This window comes from Oncorhynchus mykiss, chromosome 8, assembly GCF_013265735.2.
Source record: "Oncorhynchus mykiss isolate Arlee chromosome 8, USDA_OmykA_1.1, whole genome shotgun sequence".
NCBI lineage: Eukaryota > Metazoa > Chordata > Actinopteri > Salmoniformes > Salmonidae > Oncorhynchus > Oncorhynchus mykiss.
The window spans coordinates 16,271,283-16,293,269 of NC_048572.1; the positions used below are offsets into that span (position 1 = coordinate 16,271,283).

The window sequence follows — 21,987 nt, forward strand, 5'->3', positions numbered from 1 at the left end:
AGAAAAAGGGCAGTGAATATAATGTACTAATTCAACAACTCAAACATGCTGATTATCTTGTTGATCTGATCATCTTGATTACACTTGTTAGATGGATAGTCATACACAGTAGCAAGAGCACTACAATCAAATCAAGACTTTATTTTTATTTTAATAAATTACTCACCTCAATTTACAGTATAAAACAATTTATTTGCAAGACTGCAAAAAAAAAAAAAAAAAAAAAAAAAAAAACACTTGTTAGCCAGCCAACAATATTTTAACACGGGACTTACTGAGGGAGTCAACTGTGTACAAAACCTGATCAAGTTATTCAGTATCCTTTATGCAATTAAAAAAAAAAGCTGCCACATCCTTTTTGAACTGGATAAAACCAGTCATATCCAGCTAACTCCGCTACTAATCATATGTTCAACATGATGCAGATTGAAGACACTTGTCAAATGTGACAAAAAGGCAGCTGGTTGGATGTCTGATCAATGCTCAAGTTGTACAACATGATTAGGCAAATATCTGTACACAAAGTAGGTGGATGGCTTTCAAACATTAGTGTATGCAACCTTACAAAAGAGATGCGATTATATACAAAAGTTAAGACTTCCTATCCCATTGAGCAAAGAAAGGGACACTTTAAAGCTTGAAAAATGTTTTTCTGGTGTTCAAGCTTTTACAAAAGTAACATTTTCCTAAACTTTAATACAACCAGTAACTACATTATCTGAAGAAGCACACCGCAAATTCAGTTCAGCCTAGATGAAAGCAAGGCTTGTTCATTCAGGCTCATTACATGAGATTATTTAACATGCAGCGTTTGACTGTTCGCAGCGTCAGACAAATAGCATGCAGCACCTATAATAAAACTACATGTGCTCTGCTGTTGCTCTTGTGCATATTTAGTAGGGCCGGAATGATACCAGTATCGCGATACTCGTTTCCTTGCCACAATACAAAACCCTAATGTTGGTTGGAAAAAAACATTATGGTGTCATCCAGTCACATGTATTTACTTTCCAAGCTATAGTAGTTGTTATTTTTGCCATGGGAAAAAAATTGTGCGATACTGGTACCTTCACAGTCCTAATATTTAGTGGGTGAACAAGCCCTTCTTTCATCAATGAAGTTTTCCTATTTACAGTACAAACAGGGCAGTTGAATCCTCTGTACAGAGGTAGTTAACCAGTGGTGTAAAGTACTTAAGTAAAAATACTTTTAAGTACTACTTAAGTCAATTTTTTGCTTATCTGTACTTTACTATTTTTGACAACTTTTACTTCACTACATTCCTAAATAAAATAATGTACTTTTTTACTCCACACATTTTCTCTGACATCCAAAACTACTTCTTACATTTTGAATGCTTAGCAGGAGAGGAAAATGGTCCAATTCACACACTTATCAAGAGAACATCCCTGGTCATCCCTACTGCCGCTGATCTGGCGGAATCACTAAACACAAATGCTTCGTTTGTAAATTATGTCTGAGTGTTGGAGTGTACCCCTGGCTATCCGTAAATAAATAAAAATACAAGAACATGGTGCCGTGTGGCTTGCTTAATAAGGAATTTGAAATGTATACTTTTGATACTGAATTACATGTTATCAAATACTTTTTATAAATAAACATATTTAAAAACCAAATACTTACTTTTACTCAAGTAGAATTTTACTGGGTGACTCACTTTTATTTGAGTCATTTTCTAATTAACATAGCTTTACTTTTACTCAAGTATGACAATTCAGTACTTTTTTTTCACCACTGTAGTTAACCAACCCTTTAAAATAAATTCTGAAAATAACCACCTTCCTGGAATGCCTGACTATTTACGCCAGGGGATTACGCCTTAGAACATTCTCTTAAAACCAATCCAAAATCAAAACATGTCTATTCCAGCATAAAGCTGCATTAACCACACAAATGTACATTAGCATCAAGCTCCTCTGAGCCACTTCAAACTTAGACAAAGTGCAAAAGACATAATTACATTTCATTTCAGGATGAAGAGTCCCCTGGGAAATCTCAACATCTTCAGTCATTTAAAATTGCATTTTCTTTGGGGATATGGGGAAAGGTGACAAGTTAATATAAAAAAAAGTCCAAGCAAGTGATTTGAGTTCTCTTTTGATCATCTTCTCCTGTAGCAGTTCTGGGAGATATGCTGCTTTAAGGCTGGAATATCATTGGACCATTGAGTTGACCTTACCATCACTTCCATTGGCAGCTTCCTGGTGTAACCCCCACATACAGTAAGTAGCAGGTCAGTCTTCATAGTTACAGGTCAGGACCGGCCTCGACCTCTTTTCCCTGCTAGTCAGGTAACAAAAGGATGCAATTAGAAGATAGACCACAACAGAAGACCACATAACATCTACACATATGTAACTACAGAAAATGGGCTACTGCACATTAAAGACAAAAACTCTTGTAAGCATTCATCGACTTCCACACCTTTCAACGTCACATGCAACAAGTCTATGCCTTTAGGAAAAGGTCAAGCAGAACAGTGGCGTTGCTGTGTTCTTTAAAAAGGAGACAAGTTAAGTAGTAGGGATGTGGAAAGATTAGGGGTTATGGCCAAACTACAAGCTCTACAGACAGTCCATGCATGACAATTATTGCCCACCATTACTCAATTAGGAATTTGAGAAACATGCAAGATCAGTGAAGGCTACCAATGACTATATAGATCTAAGACACAAAAAGCTTTACAAATTGTGCTTTCTTAATAGTCGAAGGGACAGATTTGAAGTGGCCACCAGAGAAAGATTTCACACTTGTTTTCAGGGCATGTCTTTAATGAAAATCCATTTAAATTTGGGCTACAAAAAAAAAGTGAAATCAAATAGACAATGTTTGAGATATGGCGATTCATTTTTATAATATGCTCTGATGGGGTATGTCTCCACACATACGTAAAACTTAAATTGTGGAAAGATGCCGACTGCTGAACTAGGTGATAAATTTGATGGCATGCAAAAGTGACGTTGCAGCATGTGGCTAACATTGGCAAACCTTTAGTCCTTCTCTTCCACAAGGAGCCTTAAATTTGAAGGCAATTTAAAGAGAGAATTTGCCGAAACATGAATTTGCAACACAATTTGAAGTTTTGTACACTTGTGTGTGTATGTTTATTAAAGCAGACAAACAGCAAAGAATACAAGCCAAAATGTAAAGGCAAAAATAGGACTAGTCCCCCCCCCCCCTTTTTTTTTTTTACAAGACAAGCTATTTCCTAGAATTACCTTGTGTAACATACAAATTGTAATTTCATTTGTTTTAAAAAGCGAGGCTACATATTTGAGACATAAGCGTTGTTGCTGTTAGCTACTTAAGACATGGAGATCAGAATTGCTAAAAACATACATAATACTACCATAGCCAAATAGAGCTGGAGCACATGATTGCAAATTTAAAATGTCAAAACATTATGGAAATCACAATCAATTTTATAAAAAAATGTACCAGTTCGCCAGAAGCAGGTGGGATTGTATCTACGGTTAAAATCCAAGCGGATTATTAAAATATATACAAGACAAAACTTGCCAGATGTTACCAAATTGGAAAAAAGGGAGGCGACCGTATGGATTTACAACTAATCAGATCAAGCCTCTAAATGTTTTTCTTTGAAATCATAGCCCTAAAGTTCTACTTCCACTGTTGCCCAAAAGAATCCTGATAAAACTCCTGGTTGTCAGATTTGTAACCATAGTTACCAGAACGATCACCACCTTGGAGCGGTTGCTGAGCAATGGGTTGAGAGCCCCAGTTCTGATTATTGGTCTGGCGCCGCTTGGAATCTGGCTGGTTGTACCCATCAGCTTTGCGCTTTCCTCCTACATTTCCACCGCGGCCACCCCTTGCACCACGTACCCCGCCGCGGCCTCTCTGCTGCACACCTCCTCTGGCACCTCGTACACCTCCTCTGCTTGATCCTGGACCGCCACGCGGTGAGAAGCCACCTCTGCCCCTGAAAGCACCTGCACCGCCTCGGCCTCTGGCTGGTGATGGCCCCCAGGCACTTCTGCCCCCTCTTCCTCTAGCGGGAGCCTGATAGTCATCATAGCCGTAGTAGGGGTCCTCATATCCGTCACGGTAATTGTGGTAGTCATAACCATAATAATCGTAGTAATCCTCATAGCCATAATAGTCAGGGGGGTAAGCATACCCTCCCCTACCACCACCTCTACTTCTTCCACCTCTTGTGGGAGGGGGCAACTGAGGGGGGCCGTAGTTGTAATAATAATCATCATACCTATGTGGGAAAAACAGGCAGAACCATGCAAAAAATGTTCAAGGCACTATACACATATGGACTCATTACTGTTCTTACGGGATTAGAACTTTGAAATGGTTGCATGACCAATTCAATTTGGGCTTTGAAAAGTGGAACCTTTTGTAAAGAAGTGTAACATTTGGGAAGACTTCTTACATGTTTGTTTTGGCTGCTTGTCTCTGAGCTTTGCGTTCTTTCCTCTTCTGATCAGGGGGCTTTGCAAAGACTATGTCAATGTGCTCTCCCTCTAGATCTTTGCCATTCATTTCAGCCAATGCCTGTGGAGATGGTGGCAAACTACAGTCATCATACAATTACACACCTATGCAACGTCATGTACTTACAGCAGTGTATTCTCATTATATTATCACTCAACGGCAGTACCTTGACTGCACTGTCCCTCTCATCAAAGTGAATGAACGCGTAATCTTTCAGCTTTTTCACTCGCTCCAGTCTACCAAACTTGCCGAATGATTTTTCCAGTATTTCTTCCGTAACACTGTTCGCAAGGTTTCGGACAAACAAAACTTTGACCTGTGGATTGAAATGCATGAAAGGAAACGTGTTATGAATTTCAAGTACATGGTTTCCAAAGACGTCAGTGTGATCTCCACCCAGTTAAAGACTAGCTAGCTGTTGCGTTTTGTTAAATGCAAGACTTGAGGTTGATACATTTTCAACTGCAAGCCTATGAAGCAAGACTTCAGGTGGGAAACCAATCAATGTACATCCCCTGTCCTTCAACAGAGGGATTTTTATACCCGAGATAAAGTTAAATAGGCAACATTCAGAAACACTGGCGGCGTCCCAAATGACACCCTATATAGTGCACTACTTCTACACAGGTCCAATGGCCCCTAGTCAAAAGTAGTGCACTATATAGGGAATAGGGTATCATTAGGGATACACACTCATTTATCCAGTGTTTCATCACTTTGTAATAATCAGATCACCTACCTTGGCCATGACCTCTGAATCGGGTTCCTCGATGGGGTCTGCCCATTCCACAGTAACCACATTCCCCCAGACTTTCACCTTGCCACTCATCAGCCTGCGTCTGGCCTGAGCAGCAGTTTTATGGTCCTCGTATTCCAAAAAGCAAAAACCTCGGTTCTTCTTTTTGTCATCCGGCTGATGGTACAGTATGACATCATTAAGACCCTCTGTTGGAAAAATTTAAAAAAGTCAGTTCAGGTTTGAAGTGCATTAAATATCACATTCTCGTAGCTAAAGCAAATCTGCTCTTGATGTAGTTAGCTACAACCAGAAGACATGTCATTAACTTAATAAAATGAAGAGCCCTAATCTCACCCAGCAGCAAATATGTTTCTTACCTGTGACTTTAGCAAACTCCTCAACCATCTGCTCTTTCGTTTTACTCTTGGGGATGGAGCCGACAAACAGCCTGTTATTGGCAACAGATATACACACTCCAATGTGCTTGCCAGGGCGTATTTCATGATTATTACACTACGGAAAGAGAGGAACTCGTCAACCAGGGTGACAAGCATAAATATGAAACCACCATGGCACAGAAGGTTAATATTTTCAAATTGATTAAACCGATGAAGCCTGAAAACAAATTTGAAGAATACCATAGAGCAGGGTTCTCCAACCTTTTCTAGCATGAACTACTAATTTTTTAAATTTTTTTAAAAAGTGGCTTTCAAATAGGCACATTTTCCTCCCTCCCTGCCACTCTTCCCCAGGTCCTTACTGTACAAGAGAAAGTAGTGCACTGCGTTTTCAGTAAATATACCAGGTAAAATCAGGGTTAATAAACAAAGGATTTTTTTCTCTCCAAATGATGTTGTATATTTCCCAAAATGATGTTCTCAATTTTATTTTTCCTGGTTTTAGATTTGTTTTGAAATCCAAAATACAATTGTTCAAAGAAAAACAACATTTGATTTTCTGAGTCTATGACAATGGTTTAAATCACACCTGAAGACCATTTTTATAAGTCTGGAAGAAAATGAAGACATTTTGATTTTTTTTGTGTAATTCTACCTTTAATTGTGCATCTGGCAGATGAGGAATGTGCCATCTGATGTGCCGTTCTAGTGATGGTTCTGTACGGCTGCTGCTCAGATTTCATGGCAACGTTTGCAAGTAACAAATAGATACAAATAATATACTTCTGCCAGGTTAGCCTACTTTGCAGTTAACATTTAATTGAGACGGCTTTGGGGAAAGCATTTCTGTCAACCCACAATACTTATCACATCAACTAGCTACACACGGAGCGATAGAAACGTGTGCACAACACAGACAGGGGCAATATTGCTGCAAATTAACTGGCAGATATTGTGTTAGATTTAGCTTTTTAAGCCAATAGTGGCTAACCAGGGGTTGAGATAATGTCAATGTTGGGTTGATTAGATCGTAGCGGATACTGATGAAATTTGTTTATCACAGTTTGCAGTGGAACATATGGAAATTGCATGTACTTTCAGAATTGTTTGGCGAGCTACTCATATGTGGGCTGCGAGTTACTAGTAGCTTGCGATCGACCTGTTGGAGATCCCTGCTGTAGAGGATGCCATAACTGGAGTGTCAAGGTTGGTGTTGCAAAATTCCCGGGTATTCCTGAAATCCCGGTTGGAGGATTCCTGGAATCAGGAGCAAATAATTATGAAATGTGGAATCCTACAATCAGGATTTCTGGAAAACCATGGAATTAATTTAAAGTTCCTGGAATTCTGCAACCCTCGTAAAGGCACAAAGACACACTCACCAGGTTTACTGCCTCTGAGGCAGCCTCTTTAGTGCAGAAAGTGACAAAGGCGTACCCCCTGTTCAGGCCACTAAGTGGGTCCATCATTAGACGTAGATCCCAGATAGGTCCCGCCTTCTCAAAGAGCGGCACCAGCTCGTCCTCAAACAAGTCTCGAGGAATTTTCCCAACAAATATCTGGAAAGGGAGGGAACATGTCATGAAGAAACATCTGAGCAGATGCGAAAGTGCCCGGTTATGGAAATGAATACACAAAAATTACGGAACTCAAAAGGCACGAGAAGTTTTGTTTATTTATTACACTTTAGTGTTTTAAGTTTCAGCCCAGTCAGATCTTAGCAGTAAGCTCTCAGAGTCTCTCCAGAACTACAAATATCATTAGGACAAACAGCAATTTGAAGATGTTTGATGGTCTCATTCATGTGCGTTTGTTCACTGAAAGGTAAAGACCTTACCTCTGTTCCAATAGTGGGTTGAGAACCTGAATACACAGACTCTGGGGGGGGGCCTCCATACTTGCGCTGACCCGTTGTCACATCAAGTGTATAGCTGGTTCTATCAAGCAGAGCCTGACATAATCAAAATAAATAGATTAAATGTTGCAACTACACAAAAACAATGCTTGATTGTCACAAATAACCAAAATATTCACAGACTTTTGGAACCTTGGTATAATACTCTTGACAAGCTAAGTGGAGTCTAGTCTGCCAGCAAATGTCCAACTATTACAATAATGCCAAGGCAGTGGGAAGAGATTGGAACAGAAATATTTCATTTCTACAAAGAGCATGGAAAGTAAACTTCCTGGTGTTGACATACCTTTATTTTTGCCTCATCTGGTCCCTTTGTGGAATCTGAAACTTTGGTCCCTTGCTTCTCCCTCTGTCTGTAAGTCTTCATTACTCCACAGAGAAACGCACTTTTGTTCTGCATGGGAAAATTGGAGCTTTTAGGTCCTCCCAGCATTTCACTAAATCAGAAAAACATCCTCAAACAAGAGTAATGCTGCCCCACTTACTTGCACGTGCGACAGATCACTTTCCTTAAACTGAAGCAGGACTTGCAGAGCACCTTCTTCATTAAATTCTTTCAACGCTTCAATAGCCCTTTCATCTAGGTCACTGTGTGCTACCAGTCCTGTAGAGACATTCCAAATATAACCATTTTGTTCACCAATGACATCAAAATAAGACATGGCATTATGTCCAATCAGATCTTAGCGGTAAAACATCACAGCAATGTTGAGTTGCTCCGGGATTTGAGTAATAGATATCATGTGGACAAGCAACACATAAAGTAGTCAATATTGCTAGAAAAAGTTGGGTTTGTAGTGAAAACATGAACAAGGATAACAGAAACTTAAGGAAATTAACAAACATGCAGCTTATCAAAAGAGGAAGAATATCTCACTATCTGTACCCATAAGCAAGCATCACACTGTAAAACCCAAGTCAGTCAGCTGTACTTGTACAAGTAAATACAGATGTCTTAAGAGGCCTGTTATGCGTTTCTTTATATTGTCCACATTGTGCTTCTGGGGGACATCACTTGTCCCAGTCCAGGCAGCTGGTGCCATTGTTCCTGCATATGCCATGGCCTCAGATTCCCCTTGAGACCATATCAAGACAACCCTCCCCCATCCACTCCAGTTTCAAAATGTATACTAATCCACAATAGGTTTCCATCCATATTAAGCAATAGCTTCTCTACTCTGTCTTGACACAATTCATAAAAATTCCCACTCAGAAATACAGTTTTTGGGGTATGGTGAGGATAGCTTTGTTTGTACCCATTTTGCAAAGAAATCAGACAAAGTTTCTGTGGTAAATACAAACTGCTAATAGATAGAACTAAAAGGGCAGACAATTACGGTAGTTGCGCTCACCTGCTACGTAAATTGCATCTAATTTTTCAGCAATTTTCTGTGGTAAACCAGCGTCTAATAAAGTCTGGAAATGGTCTGAATGTTTAATTTCTGCTGCAGTTGTGTCCACTGTAGTTGTGTCCATTGGTTCTTCTGTACCATTTCCATTTACTTGATCAGTCACCATGTCCCCAGACATCTGTGTAATGCAATGAGTCAAATAAATTAGACGGGGAAATGTAGTATAGCAACAACCCTTTTATGATCATGCTAATCATTAAACTCCTGCAACGAAGATAAATGTTTTACGATGGTCTTGTTTTAGCAAGCAAACAGTGCCTTAAAAAATAACTCAATTCCAGAGGTACCCGACTTTATACTGAATTTCGGAAATTAAGATAACCGTTAAATATAACTAACGTTAACTACAGTATGTAGCTAACATTAGGGTGTGTTTTTGAACTCATTTAGGAACCAGCAAACTAGCGTTACACGTGTTTTGTGCGCACTGACGGCACTGCCGTAGTAGGCTTGTTTAGCAATGCATTGTAAAGTAGCCAGTAAACTAATACCACAGATATAACTAAACCTCATTGTTCTACAATTAACGCATTTGCTAATACATTAGCTAATGTTAACCCCTTCTTCAGGAATGTGTCTAAAATATTTGCCCCCGGTTCGCTAGTAACATTAGTGAAACTAACATAGCTAGCTACTCCGTGGCCCCGGCCTGGTGTCCAGCCGCCAAATAACTAGCTAGTTAAGTTAGCTGTCTAGCTAACGACATAAGCTCTGGAATCCATTTTCAAAATGCCGGGTAGGAGTAGCTAGCTTGCTAGTTAGCTAACGTTAACCACGTTACACATTGTTTGAAAACACTACAAGAACAAACATCTTCACCTATCCCTAGCTTGACCAGTTGGCACATCAGGCAAATATTTACCATTTGATAGTTCACTAAGGTGCACGGTGTTGATTTTGTCTGATTTCAGGGTGTTACAAAAAAAAGAAAAAAAATCTACGATTCCCGGGGTAGGTCGGGTTTTCACTCCTGTCCCGATAATGTAAAATGGCGGCTAGTTGACGCCGCGAGTGCTTCAACATCTATGGGGTTTCTGCAGCTGCAAACCACGGGCTGGTGCATTTTGACGATGTAGACTCGAAAAGGAAGAGAGTGGGCCAACTCGGTGGGAACTCTATCTCCCTCCAGCAGATGGCGGTGATTTGTCGTTCTTTCGCCAACCAAAGCAATGACTTTTTGTATGGTCAGTGTCGAAATTGGTCAACAAGCAAATTAATGGCTTATTTATAACGTGAAGTTTACTTGATCGAATATACGTTTTGTAATGCTTAAGTTAAGAGTGTAATGATATACACTATATATGCAAAAGTAGGACACCCCTTCAAATTAGTGGATTCTGCTTTTTCAATCACACCCATTGATGATAGGCGTATAAAATCGAGCACATAGCCATGCAATCTCCATAGACAAACACTGGCAGTAGAATGTCCTTACTGAAGAGCTCAGTGACTTTCGATGTGGTACTGTCATAGGATGTCACCTTTCCCAGAAGTCAGCTGGTCAAATTTCTGTTCTGGTCAAGTCAACTGTAAGTGCTGTTATTGTGAAGTGAAAACATTTAGAAGCAAAAACGGCTCAGCCACGAAGTGGTAGGCCACACAAGCTCACAGAATGTGTGCTGAAGGCGTAACGTGTAAAAAATTCTGTCCTCGGTTGCAACAGTCACTAACAGTTCACTAACAGTTCCAAAGTGCCTCTGGAAGTGTAACAGTATAACTTTAGACCGTCCCCTCGCCCATACCTGGGCGCAAACCAGGGACCCTCTGCACACATCAACAACAGTCACCCACGAAGCATCGTTCCACAAAAGCCACGGCCCTTGCAAAGCAAGGGGAACTACTACTTCAAGATCTCAGAGCAAGTGACGTCACCGATTGAAATGCTATTTAGCTCGCACCACCGCTAACTAAGCTAGCCGTTTCACATCCGTTACACTCACCCCTCTTTTGACCTCCTTTTCCGCAGCAACCAGTGATCTGGGTCACGGCACCAATGTAACAGTGTAACTTTAGACCGTTCCCTCGCCCATACCTGGGCACGAACCAGGGACCCTCTGCACACATTAACAACAGTCACCCACGAAGCATCGTTACCCATCGCTCCGCAAAAGCCGCGGCCCTTGCAGAGCAAGGGGAACTACTACTTCAAGATCTCAGAGCAAGTGACGTCACCGATTGAAACACTATTTAGCTCGCACCACCGCTAACTATGGACCCAAATAAAAGTGCATGTGGACCTGTAATCTTTAGAACAGCCAGGTAAATAATAATTTCAAAAGCAATATTTTCCAAGGCTTCACAGTATTTTATGCATAATTTCAGGAAGAAATGTATATTATCCTGGATAACGACCATAATTAGTTATTACATTTTGCAGTGCTAGGACTGATCTTTAGCAGTCATTTCTATGAATGTGTTTCAAGTTTATGAATCAGGCTCTGGTTCAGATTAATTGGATTCAGATGAGTCATAAAATTCAGATGGAGATTCAGTTATGTTAGTCTAGTCAGACGAAGAGTCAAGCAAAGCCAACAATGTATCCAATTCGGAATCCGAAACACTTTCAGACTGTCCCAGATAAAGAGATCCTGGCCCTTGATGGGGACTGTCTTCTGCTCGATGGTGGTCGGCTTGTGGTCCTCTAGGCTTCTGACAGCCAGTGCAGTTCTAGAAGCATGTTCAGGTGCATCCTCCTTTACAATTTGCACCAGTCTTTCAAGATAAATACCTAGTAAATTACCAGTATGCTACTTTCACCCCTTCAGGGCATCAATTCCATTTTACCAGCACCTACATTATACAATTTGAGAAACACGTTGGGGTGTTTTATAGTCCGAGATTAGAATTAATCTTTGTCCAGAAAACCAGTCACTAAAATTGGAAGCTAATAAAGCAAAAATGTATTTATTTTAAATTGGAAGCTGTGGTGAAAAACAGACTAACATCATCAGGTTGTTCCTGAGTAGGTTCTGCCTGATGCAGGTCTTGCACGCTCTGGGTGACTTCAGTCACACACCCTCTGCATGCCACTACTCAGGTATGAGCATTGCATTGCTTCAGTTGTGTTGTTGCAGTACAAGGAAAAACATACATTGCAAAGAGTCAGAGGCTCCATCTCCATTTGTCTCATCTCAACGGTCCCTCCACTCAGACCTTTTCCTATGGCTTTTGAGGATTGGACATATTGAGGAAAGATTAATTGAGAATGGGGCAAAGGTATTACCTTTGTTACATCTCTCTTCTAGGTCCATGGGAACTCTTTGAACCCACCATCACATCATTCCTGCACTTCATGACCACTTGCTCCAAATGCAACACCATCTCCTCCAAAGTTAATTATTTAACTAGGCAAGTCAGTTAAGAACAAATTCTTATTTACAATGACGGCCAGGCAAAAAGCCTCCAGCGGGGACTGGGGCTGGGATTAAAAATAAAAATGAATTAAATAAAAATAAGACAACACATCACGACAACACTACATAAAGAGAGACCTAAGACGACAACATAGCATGGTAGCAGCACAAAACAGGGTACAAACATTATTGAGCAGACAACGGCAAAAAGGTAGAGACAAATATACATCACACCAAGCAGCCACAACTGTCAGTAAGAGTGTCCATGATTGAGTCTTTGAAGAGATTGAGATAAAACTGTCCAGTTTGAGTGTTTGTTGCAGCTCGTTCCAGTCGCTAATGGTAAGGTCCTCGGTGGAGGTGATAGGACAAATGCACCCATAACAAATAATAGTCTGTCTTGTGGATCTCCATGTTGTGGTCAGTAAGCCATGCTGTGGGAAACTATCACCCATTTAACATGTTTTGATTGATAAGGTCCATGTTGAGAAAGCCACATGCAAAGTATTTTACATCTAATGTTACTCAAAGTTGAGTCAGAACTTACCTCGACAGAACAGTCTTACTCCGTTCTCTCAAATGATAAAATTACTTAAATTAGGCCAAATTCATTAGAGCACAGGGCGGCGCAAAATTGACCCAGCGTCGTACGTGTAGGGTTTGGCCGGGGTAGGCCGTCATTGTAAACAAGAATTTGTTCCTAACTGACTTGCCAAGTGAAATTGTTTTTTTTTTTTAAAATAGCTGCTGTCATACCACTAAGAAATTGAACATGCAGCTTTTCTTAGAAAATAAGATCTAATCTTTAGATAATTGATATTTAAAGAATAAATATTTAACAATGACATACTGATACTGTGATTATGAGATCTGACATTATGACGCATTAGATTCCACAGGCCATCATTCACACCCAAATTAGTTGGGACAAAAGCATATGCAGTGAAACAAAAACAAAAAAGACTGAATGCATTTAAATGATCTTTATTAAATTCAAACATCCAGTTACTCCACAAATCAATACAGTCAATATAACGAACTTTGTCCTAGGGTAGCTCAGTTCCAATTTAGAGCTTTGTAAATGAAAAGGCAATAATGCAGTCTCCACATTGCTAGTGATGGCCAGCTCCATTGTATGATAAAGATCACAATGACCCTTGCAAAGACAGTCACTAGGAATTAAATAAATGAAAGAAAACACCTTGTTACAACCTTTATAAAGCTATTCTCCCCATAATCCTGCTAACACATTTGGTTGCAAATTGCATTTCAGAAGTCAGGTCTGACAGTGTTGTCAATCATGTTCGGGATAGTGTCATCCTAAATACAATCTTGCAACAACTTCACAAAATGCATTCTTACAAGTGTAACACTGTGTCCTTTTCTAGTCTGCTGTCCCCCAACCTTGAAGCCCAGGTGTCGCTAGTCAACGAGACAATTTGGAAGGATGGAGTCACGACTAGCAGTGCCCTGAAAGACAACCAGGAAAATGATTTAACGATACACCCTTTTGCATGTTAAAATGTGACACCAGAAATCTGCAAATTGGGGACTCCTGAGTGGCGCAGCAGTCTAAGGCACTGTGCTTGAGGAGTCACTACAGACAGGGGTTCGATCCCAGGCTGTGTCACAACCGGCCATGACAGGGAATCCCATAGGGCTGTGCACAAAGGGCAAAACATCTTCGGGGTTAGGGCAGGGTTTGGCCGGGGGAGCTTTACCTTTATCTCCCAAGGGAGATGCAGCGTAATTGTATATCACGAAATTGGGGGTAAAAAATAAATAACAATAATGACAAAAAAACAAGTCAGATCCGACAGGGTTGTCACTCTTACACAAACCTAGAAGATACTTAGTTGTTGGCTACAGTTTGTATTTTTCCCATCAATGTCTGGTCTGCAGTTCCCTGAAAGACAGTATGGTAAAAAAATATTAAGAATTAACTTTATTGTGCATGGATGTTCAAATGCATCATGATCAATTATGCTAATTGTATTTCAGAAGTCAGATCCGACAGGGTTGTCAATCTTACAGGAATCAGGTTCGGGATAGGTTCATCCTTAATACAATCTTGCAACGAGTATGCACAAAACTAGCAGATACTTACAGTTGTTAGCTACAGACTGTATTTTTCCCACCAATGTCTGGTCTGCAGTTCCCTGAAAGACAGTACAGTAAAAATATTAACATGAAGTTTGTGCATGCATGTTCAAATGTATCATGATCAATTATGCTAATTGTATTTCAGAAGTCAGATCCGACAGGGTTGTCAATCTTACAGGAATCAGGTTCGGGATAGGTTCATCCTTAATACAACCTTTGCAAAAAACTAGGAGTAGACAACAGATTCTTACAGATGTTACAGGAAGCTGTGTTCTGGTGTAGAGGACTCCATTTCTGGTCTGCATATCTGAAAAACGGTAAGATGAACAGTTTCACATTAAACCCTGGTGCATGTTCAACTGTGGTATCAGAAATCTGCAAATGGTATTTCAGAAGTCAGATCCAATAGGGTTGTCAATCTTACAGGAATCAGGTTCGGGATAGGTTCATCCTTAATACAATCTTGCAACGAGTTTGCACAAAACTAACAGATACTTACAGTTAGCTACAGACTGTAATTTTCCCATCAATGTCTGGTCTGCAGTTCCCTGAAAGACAGTACAGTCAAAATATTAACATGAAGTTTGAACATGCATGTTCAAATGTATCATGATCAATTATGCTAATTGTATTTCAGAAGTCAGATCCGACAGAGTTGTCAATCTTACAGGAATCAGGTTCGGGATAGGTTCATCCTTAATACAATCTTGCAACCAGTTTGCACAAAACTAACAGATACTTACAGTTGTTAGCTACAGACTAATTTTCCCATCAATGTCTGGTCTGCAGTTCCCTGAAAGACAGTACAGTCAAAATATTAACATGAAGTTTGTGCATGCATGTTCAAATGTATCATGATCAATTATGCTAATTGTATTTCAGAAGTCAGATCCGACAGGGTTGTCAATCTTACAGGAATCAGGTTCGGGATAGGTTCATCCTTAATACAATCTTGCAACGAGTTTGCACAAAACTAGCATATACTTACAGTTGTTAGCTACAGACTGTAATTTTCCCATCAATGTCTGGTCTGCAGTTCCCTGAAAGACAGTATGGTAAAAAAATATTAAGAATTAACTTTATTGTGCATGGATGTTCAAATGCATCATGATCAATTATGCTAATTGTATTTCAGAAGTCAGATCCGACAGGGTTGTCAATCTTACAGGAATCAGGTTCGGGATAGGTTCATCCTTAATACAATCTTGCAACGAGTTTGCACAAAACTAACAGATACTTACAGTTGTTAGCTACAGGCTGTATTTTTCCCATCAATGTCTGGTCTGCAGTTCCCTGAAAGACAGTACAGTCAAAAGATTAACATGAAGTTTGTGCATGCATGTTCAAATGTATCATGATCAATTATGCTAATTGTATTTCAGAAGTCAGATCCGACAGGGTTGTCAATCTTACAGGAATCAGGTTCGGGATAGGTTCATCCTTAATACAATCTTGCAATGAGTTTGCACAAAACTAGCAGATACTTACAGTTGTTAGCTACAGACTGTAATTTTCCCATCAATGTCTGGTCTGCAGTTCCCTGAAAGACAGTATGGTAAAAAAATATTAAGAATTAACTTTATTGTGCATGGATGTTCAAATGCATCATGATCAATTATGCTAATTGTATTTCAGAAGTCAGATCCGACAGGGTTGTCAATCTTACAGGAATCAGGTTCGGGATAGGTTCATCCTTAATACAATCTTGCAACGAGTTTGCACAAAACTAACAGATACTTACAGTTGTTAGCTACAGACTGTATTTTTCCCATCAATGTCTGGTCTGCAGTTCCCTGAAAGACAGTATGGTAAAAAAATATTAAGAATTAACTTTATTGTGCATGGATGTTCAAATGCATCATGATCAATTATGCTAATTGTATTTCAGAAGTCAGATCCGACAGGGTTGTCAATCTTACAGGAATCAGGTTCGGGATAGGTTCATCCTTAATACAACCTTTGCAAAAAACTAGGAGTAGACAACAGATTCTTACAGGTGTTACAGGAAGCCATGTTCTGGTGTAGAGGATTCCATTTCTGGTCTGCATATCTGAAAAACGGTAAGATGAACAGTTTCACATTAAACCCTGGTGCATGTTCAACTGTGGTATCAGAAATCTGCAAATGGTATTTCAGAAGTCAGATCCAATAGGGTTGTCAATCTTACAGGAATCAGGTTCGGGATAGGTTCATCCTTAATACAATCTTGCAACGAGTTTGCACAAAACTAACAGATACTTACAGTTGTTAGCTACAGACTGTAATTTTCCCATCAATGTCTGGTCTGCAGTTCCCTGAAAGAGAGTACAGTCAAAATATTAACATGAAGTTTGTGCATGCATGTTCAAATGTATCATGATCAATTATGCTAATTGTATTTCAGAAGTCAGATCCGACAGAGTTGTCAATCTTACAGGAATCAGGTTCGGGATAGGTTCATCCTTAATACAATCTTGCAACGAGTTTGCACAAAACTAACAGATACTTACAGTTGTTAGCTACAGACTGTATTTTTCCCATCAATGTCTGGTCTGCAGTTCCCTGAAAGACAGTACAGTCAAAATATTAACATGAAGTTGGTGCATGCATGTTCAAATGTATCATGATCAATTATGCTAATTGTATTTCAGAAGTCAGATCCGACAGGGTTGTCAATCTTACAGGAATCAGGTTCGGGATAGGTTCATCCTTAATACAATCTTGCAACGAGTTTGCACAAAACTAGCAGATACTTACAGTTGTTAGCTACAGACTGTAATTTTCCCATCAATGTCTGGTCTGCAGTTCCCTGAAAGACAGTACAGTCAAAATATTAACATGAAGTTTGTGCATGCATGTTCAAATGTATCATGATCAATTATGCTAATTGTATTTCAGAAGTCAGATCCGACAGGGTTGTCAATCTTACAGGAATCAGGTTCGGGATAGGTTCATCCTTAATACAATCTTGCAACAACTTTATTGTGCATGGATGTGTAGTGCAATTGTTAAGTATTCAGACACAGTGACTTTTTCTACATTCGGTTACGGTCTAGCATTATTCTAAAATGCATAAAATAAAACAAATCCTCATCTACACACAATACCCCATAATGACAAAGCAAAAACAGGTTTAATTTTAATTTGGTAAAAAATTAAAACACCCTGAAATATCTCATTTACATAAGTAATCCAACCCTTACTCAGTTTTTTATTTTATTTCACCTTTATTTAAGCAGGTAGGCTAGTTGAGAACAAGTTCTCATTTACAACTGCGACCTGGCCAAGATAAAAACAAAGCAGCGCTACACAAACAACAACAGAGTTACACATGGAATAAACAAACATACAGTCAATAATACAATAGAAAAAGTCTATATACATTGTGGGCAAATGAGGTAGGATAAGGGAGGTAGGCAATAAATAGTCCGTCGTGGCAAAATTATTACAATATAGCAATTAAACACTGGAGTGATAGATGTGGAGAAGATGAATGTGCAAGTGGAGATACTGGGGTGCAAAGGAGCAAAACAAATAAATAAATAACATTATGGGGATGAGTTAGCTTGGATGGGCTATTTACAGATGGGCTATGTACAGTTGCAGTGATCTGTGAGCTGCTCTGACAGCTGGTGCTTTTGTGAGGCAGATATGAGTCTCCAGCTTCAGTGATTTTTGCATTTTCCAGTCATTGGCAGCAGAGAACTGGAAGGAAAGGCAGCCAAATGAGGAATTGGCTTTGGGGGTGAGTAGTGAAATATACCTACTGGAGCACGTGCTACGGGTGGGGTGCTGCTATGGTGACAAGTGAGCTGAGATAAGGCGGGGCTTTACCTAGCAAAGACTTATAGATGACTTGGAGCCAGTGGGTTTGGCAACAAATATAAAGTGAGGGCCAGCCAGTGAGAGCATACAGGTCGCAGTGGTGGGTAGTATATGGGGCTTTGGTGACAAAACGGACGGCACTGTGATAGACTGCATCCAATTTGCTGAGTAGGGTATTGGAGGCTATTTTGTAAATGACATCGCCGAAGTCAAGGATCGGTAGGATAGTCCGTTTTATGAGGGTGTTTGCCAGCATGAGTGAAGGATGCTTTGTTGCGAAATAGGGAGACAATTCTAGATTTAATTTTGGATTGGAGATGCGTAATGTGAGTCTGGAAGGAGAGTTTACAGTCTAACCAGACGCCTAGGTATTTGTAGATGTCCACATATTCTAAGTCAGAAACGTCCAGAGTAGTGATGCTGGTAGCGATCGGTTGAAGAGCATGTATTTAGTTTTACTTGCATTTCAGAACCGTTGGAGGCCACGGAAGGAGAGTTGTATGGCGTTGAAGCTCGTCTGGAGGTTAGGTAACACAGTGTCCAAAGAAGGGCCAGAAGTAATACAGAATGGTGTCGTCCGCGTAGAGGTGGATCAGAGAATCACCAGCTGCAAGAGCGACATCATTGATGTATACAGAGAAGAGAGTTGATAATTCAACCCTGTGGCACCCCCTTAGAGAGACTGCCAGAGGTCCGGACAACAGGTCCTCCGATTTGACACACTGAGCTCTGTCTGAGAAGTAGTTGGTGAACCAGGCGAGGCAGTCATTTGAGAAACCAAGGCTGTTGAATCATCCGATAAGAATGTGTTGATTGACTGAGTCGAAAGCGTTGGCCAGGTCGATGAATACAGCTGAACAGTATTGTACTTTGAAGAACCTTTGGCAGCAATTACAACCTAGAGTCTTCTTGGGTATAATGCTACAAGCTTGGCACCTGTATTTGGAGAGTTTTCCCATTCTTCTCTGCAGATCATCTCAAGCTCTGTCAGGTTGGATGGGGAGCATCGCTGCACAGCTATTTTCGGGTCTTTCCAGAGATGTTCGATCGGGTTCAAGTCCGGACTCTGGCTGGGCCACTCAAGGACATTCAGAAACTTCTCCTGAAGCCACTGCTGCGTTGTCTTGGCTGTTTGCTTATGGTTGTTGTCCTGTTAGAAGGTGAACCTTTGCCTCAGTCTGAGCTCCTGAGCACTCTGAAGCAGGTTGTCATCAAGTATCTCTCTGTACTTTGTTCTGCTCATCTTTCCCTTGATCCTGACTAGTCTCCCAGTCCCTGCCGCTGAAAGACTTCCCCACAACATGTTGCTGCCACCACCATGCTTCACCGTAGGGATGATGCCAGGTTTCCTCCAGACATGACGCTTGGCATTCAGGACAAAGAGTTCAATCTTGGTTTCATCAGACCAAATAATCTTGTTTCTTATGGTCTGATAGTCCTTTAGGTGCCTTTTGGCAAACTCCAAACTGGCTGTCATGTGCCTTTTACTGAGGATGGGCTTCCATCTGGCCACTCTACAACAAAGGCCTGATTGGTGGAGTGCTGCAGAGGTTGTCCTTCTGGAAGGTTCTCCCATATCTCCAGAGGAACTCTGGAGCTCTGTCAGAGTGACCATAAGGTTCTTTACTCACCTCCCTGATCAAGGCCATTCTCCCACGATTGCTGTTTGGCCGGGCAGCCAGCTCGAGGAAGAGTCTCGGCGGTTTCAAACTTCTTCCATTTAAGAATGATGGAGGCCACTGTGTTCTTGGGGACCTTCAATGCGGAATACATTTTTTGGTACCCTTCCCCAGATCCGTGCCTCGACACAATCCTGTCTTCGAGCTCTACAGACAATTCTTCCAACCTCACGGCTTGTTTTCACTCTGACATGCACTGTCAACTGTGGGACATTATACAGACAGATGTGTGACTTTCCAAATCATATAGAAACATCAAGGACGATCAATGGAAACAGGATGCACCGGAGCTCAATTTCAAGTCTCATAGCAAAGGGTCTGAATACTTATGTAAACAATTTCATTGTTAAAATTAATACATTTGCAAAAATGTCAAAAAACCTGTTCATGCTTTGTCATTATGGGGTAGTGTGTGTAGATCGAGTTTTATTCATTTTTTAAATCCATTTTAGAATAAGACTGTAACGTAACAAAATGGGAGAAAAACGAAGGGGTCTGAACACTTTCCGGGAATACACTGTACGTAATTGTAATGCATATATAATTGCAATTAGTAATAATATTAGCTAGCAACAATATATAAATACTCTATTTTCATATTTTACAAACTGAAGGTTGACAAAGTTTTTAAAAAGACAGGTAAAAAAAATATAAAAAATGAAATAAATTGAAAGTTATGTAAACTGATGTACAAGATTCATTCGTATTACAGGTATTTTTCAACCATTTCAAAATTATGCCAAAGTTAGAATACCTTTAATAGTTTAAATCTTGTATTCATTAGTGTTGTTATTTCCACAGTGGTATTGCTTTCCACCCTCTTATGCTTCATTCAACGCAGTTAGGTCAGTATTTTTAAATCATAATTTAACACCATCAAATGTCATGCATATTTTTGTGCTAACGTGTAGAGATAGAAGGGGTCGACTAAAAATAACGTTGACAAAATTCTATTGTTATTCCTGTTTGGAAAAATGGGGTGCCAATAAAGCACTGGTTTTGAAAATAACACATTTCACTCAATAATTGCTTTATATTGACTTAAATAAAACAATGAATATGATAAGAGTAAGCCAAATTTGAGGTCTTAGACATTTGCAGCTAGTTGTGCGTCTCTAACAGGGTGGAAATACCTCAAGGTCCATGTGTGAACAATCTGCTTATAAATACTAGGATTCATGTGCTTGACCAATGTTTTTCTTAAAGTCAAACGTGTCCTTTTTGTGATAGAATACTAAGATAATAAAACAAATAAAAGTTACGAGGACCAAAAGACAATGGAATGCCTATTGACCACAAATTATTATATTTACACTTGTATTCCATTTTGGCACTAGAATACATGTTTGACTCATATCGACGCCACACAGGCCGTTTTCAAAACGTTAAGTTGCTTTTAGGAGCAGTCGCTCTTTTTTAATACAATCTTGAACAAAACTAGCAGCTGTTAAAATACAGTATATTCTTACAGGTTGTCTTGTTTTTGCATACAAACTTTAATGTTATGCCACACTATTTCACAAAACTAGCAGCAGTTAAATTGACTTACAGGAGTTCCATTTTTTTTTCTGCAGTCCCCCCTGAAAGACATTAAGACAAGAATAGTCTGTTAACATGTACATTTATTGTGAATGTTCAAATATAACATAGTAGCTAATGTAATGTAAATTGTATTTCAGTAGTAGAATTTCAGAAGTCAGATTCGTCAGTGTCTACAATTTTGCACAAACCTAGCAGCAGTTAATTCAGACAGCCGTTAGTTTTTCCTTCGAGCTAATGTTTCTGGGTTGTAAAAGGTGCTTCGCTAACACGCAAAAGCAAACTTCGCTAACACGTGGTGCTCTACTTATGCTTAACATTATTTCACATATCATTTTTAAAAGTGATGATTGACAACTAATGTCAATAGCTAGCTGTCGTGCTATCTAGGTTATAACTGCAGATGTATTGCTAATAGTCTTACTTTCAGTGAACTTCGCCAGCAAACTAACTGAGTTAACAAGTTGGAAATTGCAGATAAAAGGGATCCCGTAAGCGTTTCGTGAAGTACTTATATTCAAATTCATCACACGATTCAAAACAGCCGATTCAAGCAT

The 21,987-nt window shown here is 39.8% G+C and overlaps 1 protein-coding gene, 1 long non-coding RNA gene and 13 other non-coding genes across 43 annotated transcripts; all 15 read right to left on the reverse strand.

Annotated features, from left to right (window-relative positions):
- Nucleotides 1-121: 121 nt before the first annotated feature.
- On the reverse strand, nt 122-9,999 carry LOC110529480 (synaptotagmin binding, cytoplasmic RNA interacting protein). 4 transcript variants are annotated; one of them, XM_021611669.2, is made up of 12 exons: nt 9,815-9,999; nt 8,893-9,070; nt 8,026-8,144; nt 7,827-7,934; nt 7,463-7,576; nt 7,008-7,184; nt 5,605-5,740; nt 5,228-5,433; nt 4,655-4,804; nt 4,427-4,548; nt 3,868-4,249; nt 122-2,301 (listed from the first exon to the last, which is right to left on the reverse strand). In XM_021611669.2, exons 1-12 carry the CDS (start codon nt 9,815-9,817, stop codon nt 2,269-2,271), a joined length of 1,728 nt encoding a protein of 575 aa, XP_021467344.1. In that variant the 5' UTR covers nt 9,818-9,999; the 3' UTR covers nt 122-2,268. The 4 variants fall into 4 exon arrangements, with proteins under 4 accessions (XP_021467344.1, XP_021467343.1, XP_036840772.1 ...); XM_021611668.2 differs by having other exon boundaries at nt 122-2,304; XM_036984877.1 differs by lacking the exon at nt 122-2,301 and having other exon boundaries at nt 3,095-4,249.
- Nucleotides 10,000-13,273: 3,274 nt separating this feature from the next.
- Nucleotides 13,274-21,984, reverse strand: LOC110529483. 26 transcript variants are annotated; one of them, XR_005052807.1, is made up of 16 exons: nt 21,622-21,929; nt 21,441-21,471; nt 17,145-17,196; nt 16,898-16,949; nt 16,651-16,702; nt 16,403-16,458; nt 16,150-16,201; nt 15,897-15,948; nt 15,650-15,701; nt 15,397-15,448; nt 15,152-15,201; nt 14,908-14,956; nt 14,660-14,715; nt 14,413-14,464; nt 14,147-14,211; nt 13,274-13,775 (listed from the first exon to the last, which is right to left on the reverse strand). It is a non-coding gene; the product is annotated as an uncharacterized LOC110529483 (long non-coding RNA). The 26 variants fall into 26 exon arrangements; XR_005052793.1 differs by lacking the exon at nt 15,650-15,701 and having other exon boundaries at nt 21,855-21,984; XR_005052806.1 differs by lacking the exon at nt 15,152-15,201 and having other exon boundaries at nt 21,622-21,925.
- LOC118965666 lies at nt 14,300-14,371 on the reverse strand. Its single transcript, XR_005053044.1, has one exon. It is a non-coding gene; the product is annotated as a small nucleolar RNA SNORD50 (small nucleolar RNA).
- On the reverse strand, nt 14,547-14,618 carry LOC118965667. Its single transcript, XR_005053045.1, has one exon. It is a non-coding gene; the product is annotated as a small nucleolar RNA SNORD50 (small nucleolar RNA).
- On the reverse strand, nt 14,795-14,866 carry LOC118965675. Its single transcript, XR_005053053.1, has one exon. It is a non-coding gene; the product is annotated as a small nucleolar RNA SNORD50 (small nucleolar RNA).
- LOC118965664 lies at nt 15,039-15,110 on the reverse strand. Its single transcript, XR_005053042.1, has one exon. It is a non-coding gene; the product is annotated as a small nucleolar RNA SNORD50 (small nucleolar RNA).
- Nucleotides 15,284-15,355, reverse strand: LOC118965668. Its single transcript, XR_005053046.1, has one exon. It is a non-coding gene; the product is annotated as a small nucleolar RNA SNORD50 (small nucleolar RNA).
- Nucleotides 15,537-15,608, reverse strand: LOC118965669. The gene has a single exon (XR_005053047.1). It is a non-coding gene; the product is annotated as a small nucleolar RNA SNORD50 (small nucleolar RNA).
- Nucleotides 15,784-15,855, reverse strand: LOC118965670. The gene has a single exon (XR_005053048.1). It is a non-coding gene; the product is annotated as a small nucleolar RNA SNORD50 (small nucleolar RNA).
- On the reverse strand, nt 16,037-16,108 carry LOC118965671. Its single transcript, XR_005053049.1, has one exon. It is a non-coding gene; the product is annotated as a small nucleolar RNA SNORD50 (small nucleolar RNA).
- Nucleotides 16,290-16,361, reverse strand: LOC118965672. The gene has a single exon (XR_005053050.1). It is a non-coding gene; the product is annotated as a small nucleolar RNA SNORD50 (small nucleolar RNA).
- Nucleotides 16,538-16,609, reverse strand: LOC118965676. The gene has a single exon (XR_005053054.1). It is a non-coding gene; the product is annotated as a small nucleolar RNA SNORD50 (small nucleolar RNA).
- Nucleotides 16,785-16,856, reverse strand: LOC118965665. The gene has a single exon (XR_005053043.1). It is a non-coding gene; the product is annotated as a small nucleolar RNA SNORD50 (small nucleolar RNA).
- On the reverse strand, nt 17,032-17,103 carry LOC118965673. The gene has a single exon (XR_005053051.1). It is a non-coding gene; the product is annotated as a small nucleolar RNA SNORD50 (small nucleolar RNA).
- Nucleotides 17,279-17,350, reverse strand: LOC118965674. The gene has a single exon (XR_005053052.1). It is a non-coding gene; the product is annotated as a small nucleolar RNA SNORD50 (small nucleolar RNA).
- Nucleotides 21,985-21,987: the final 3 nt, after the last annotated feature.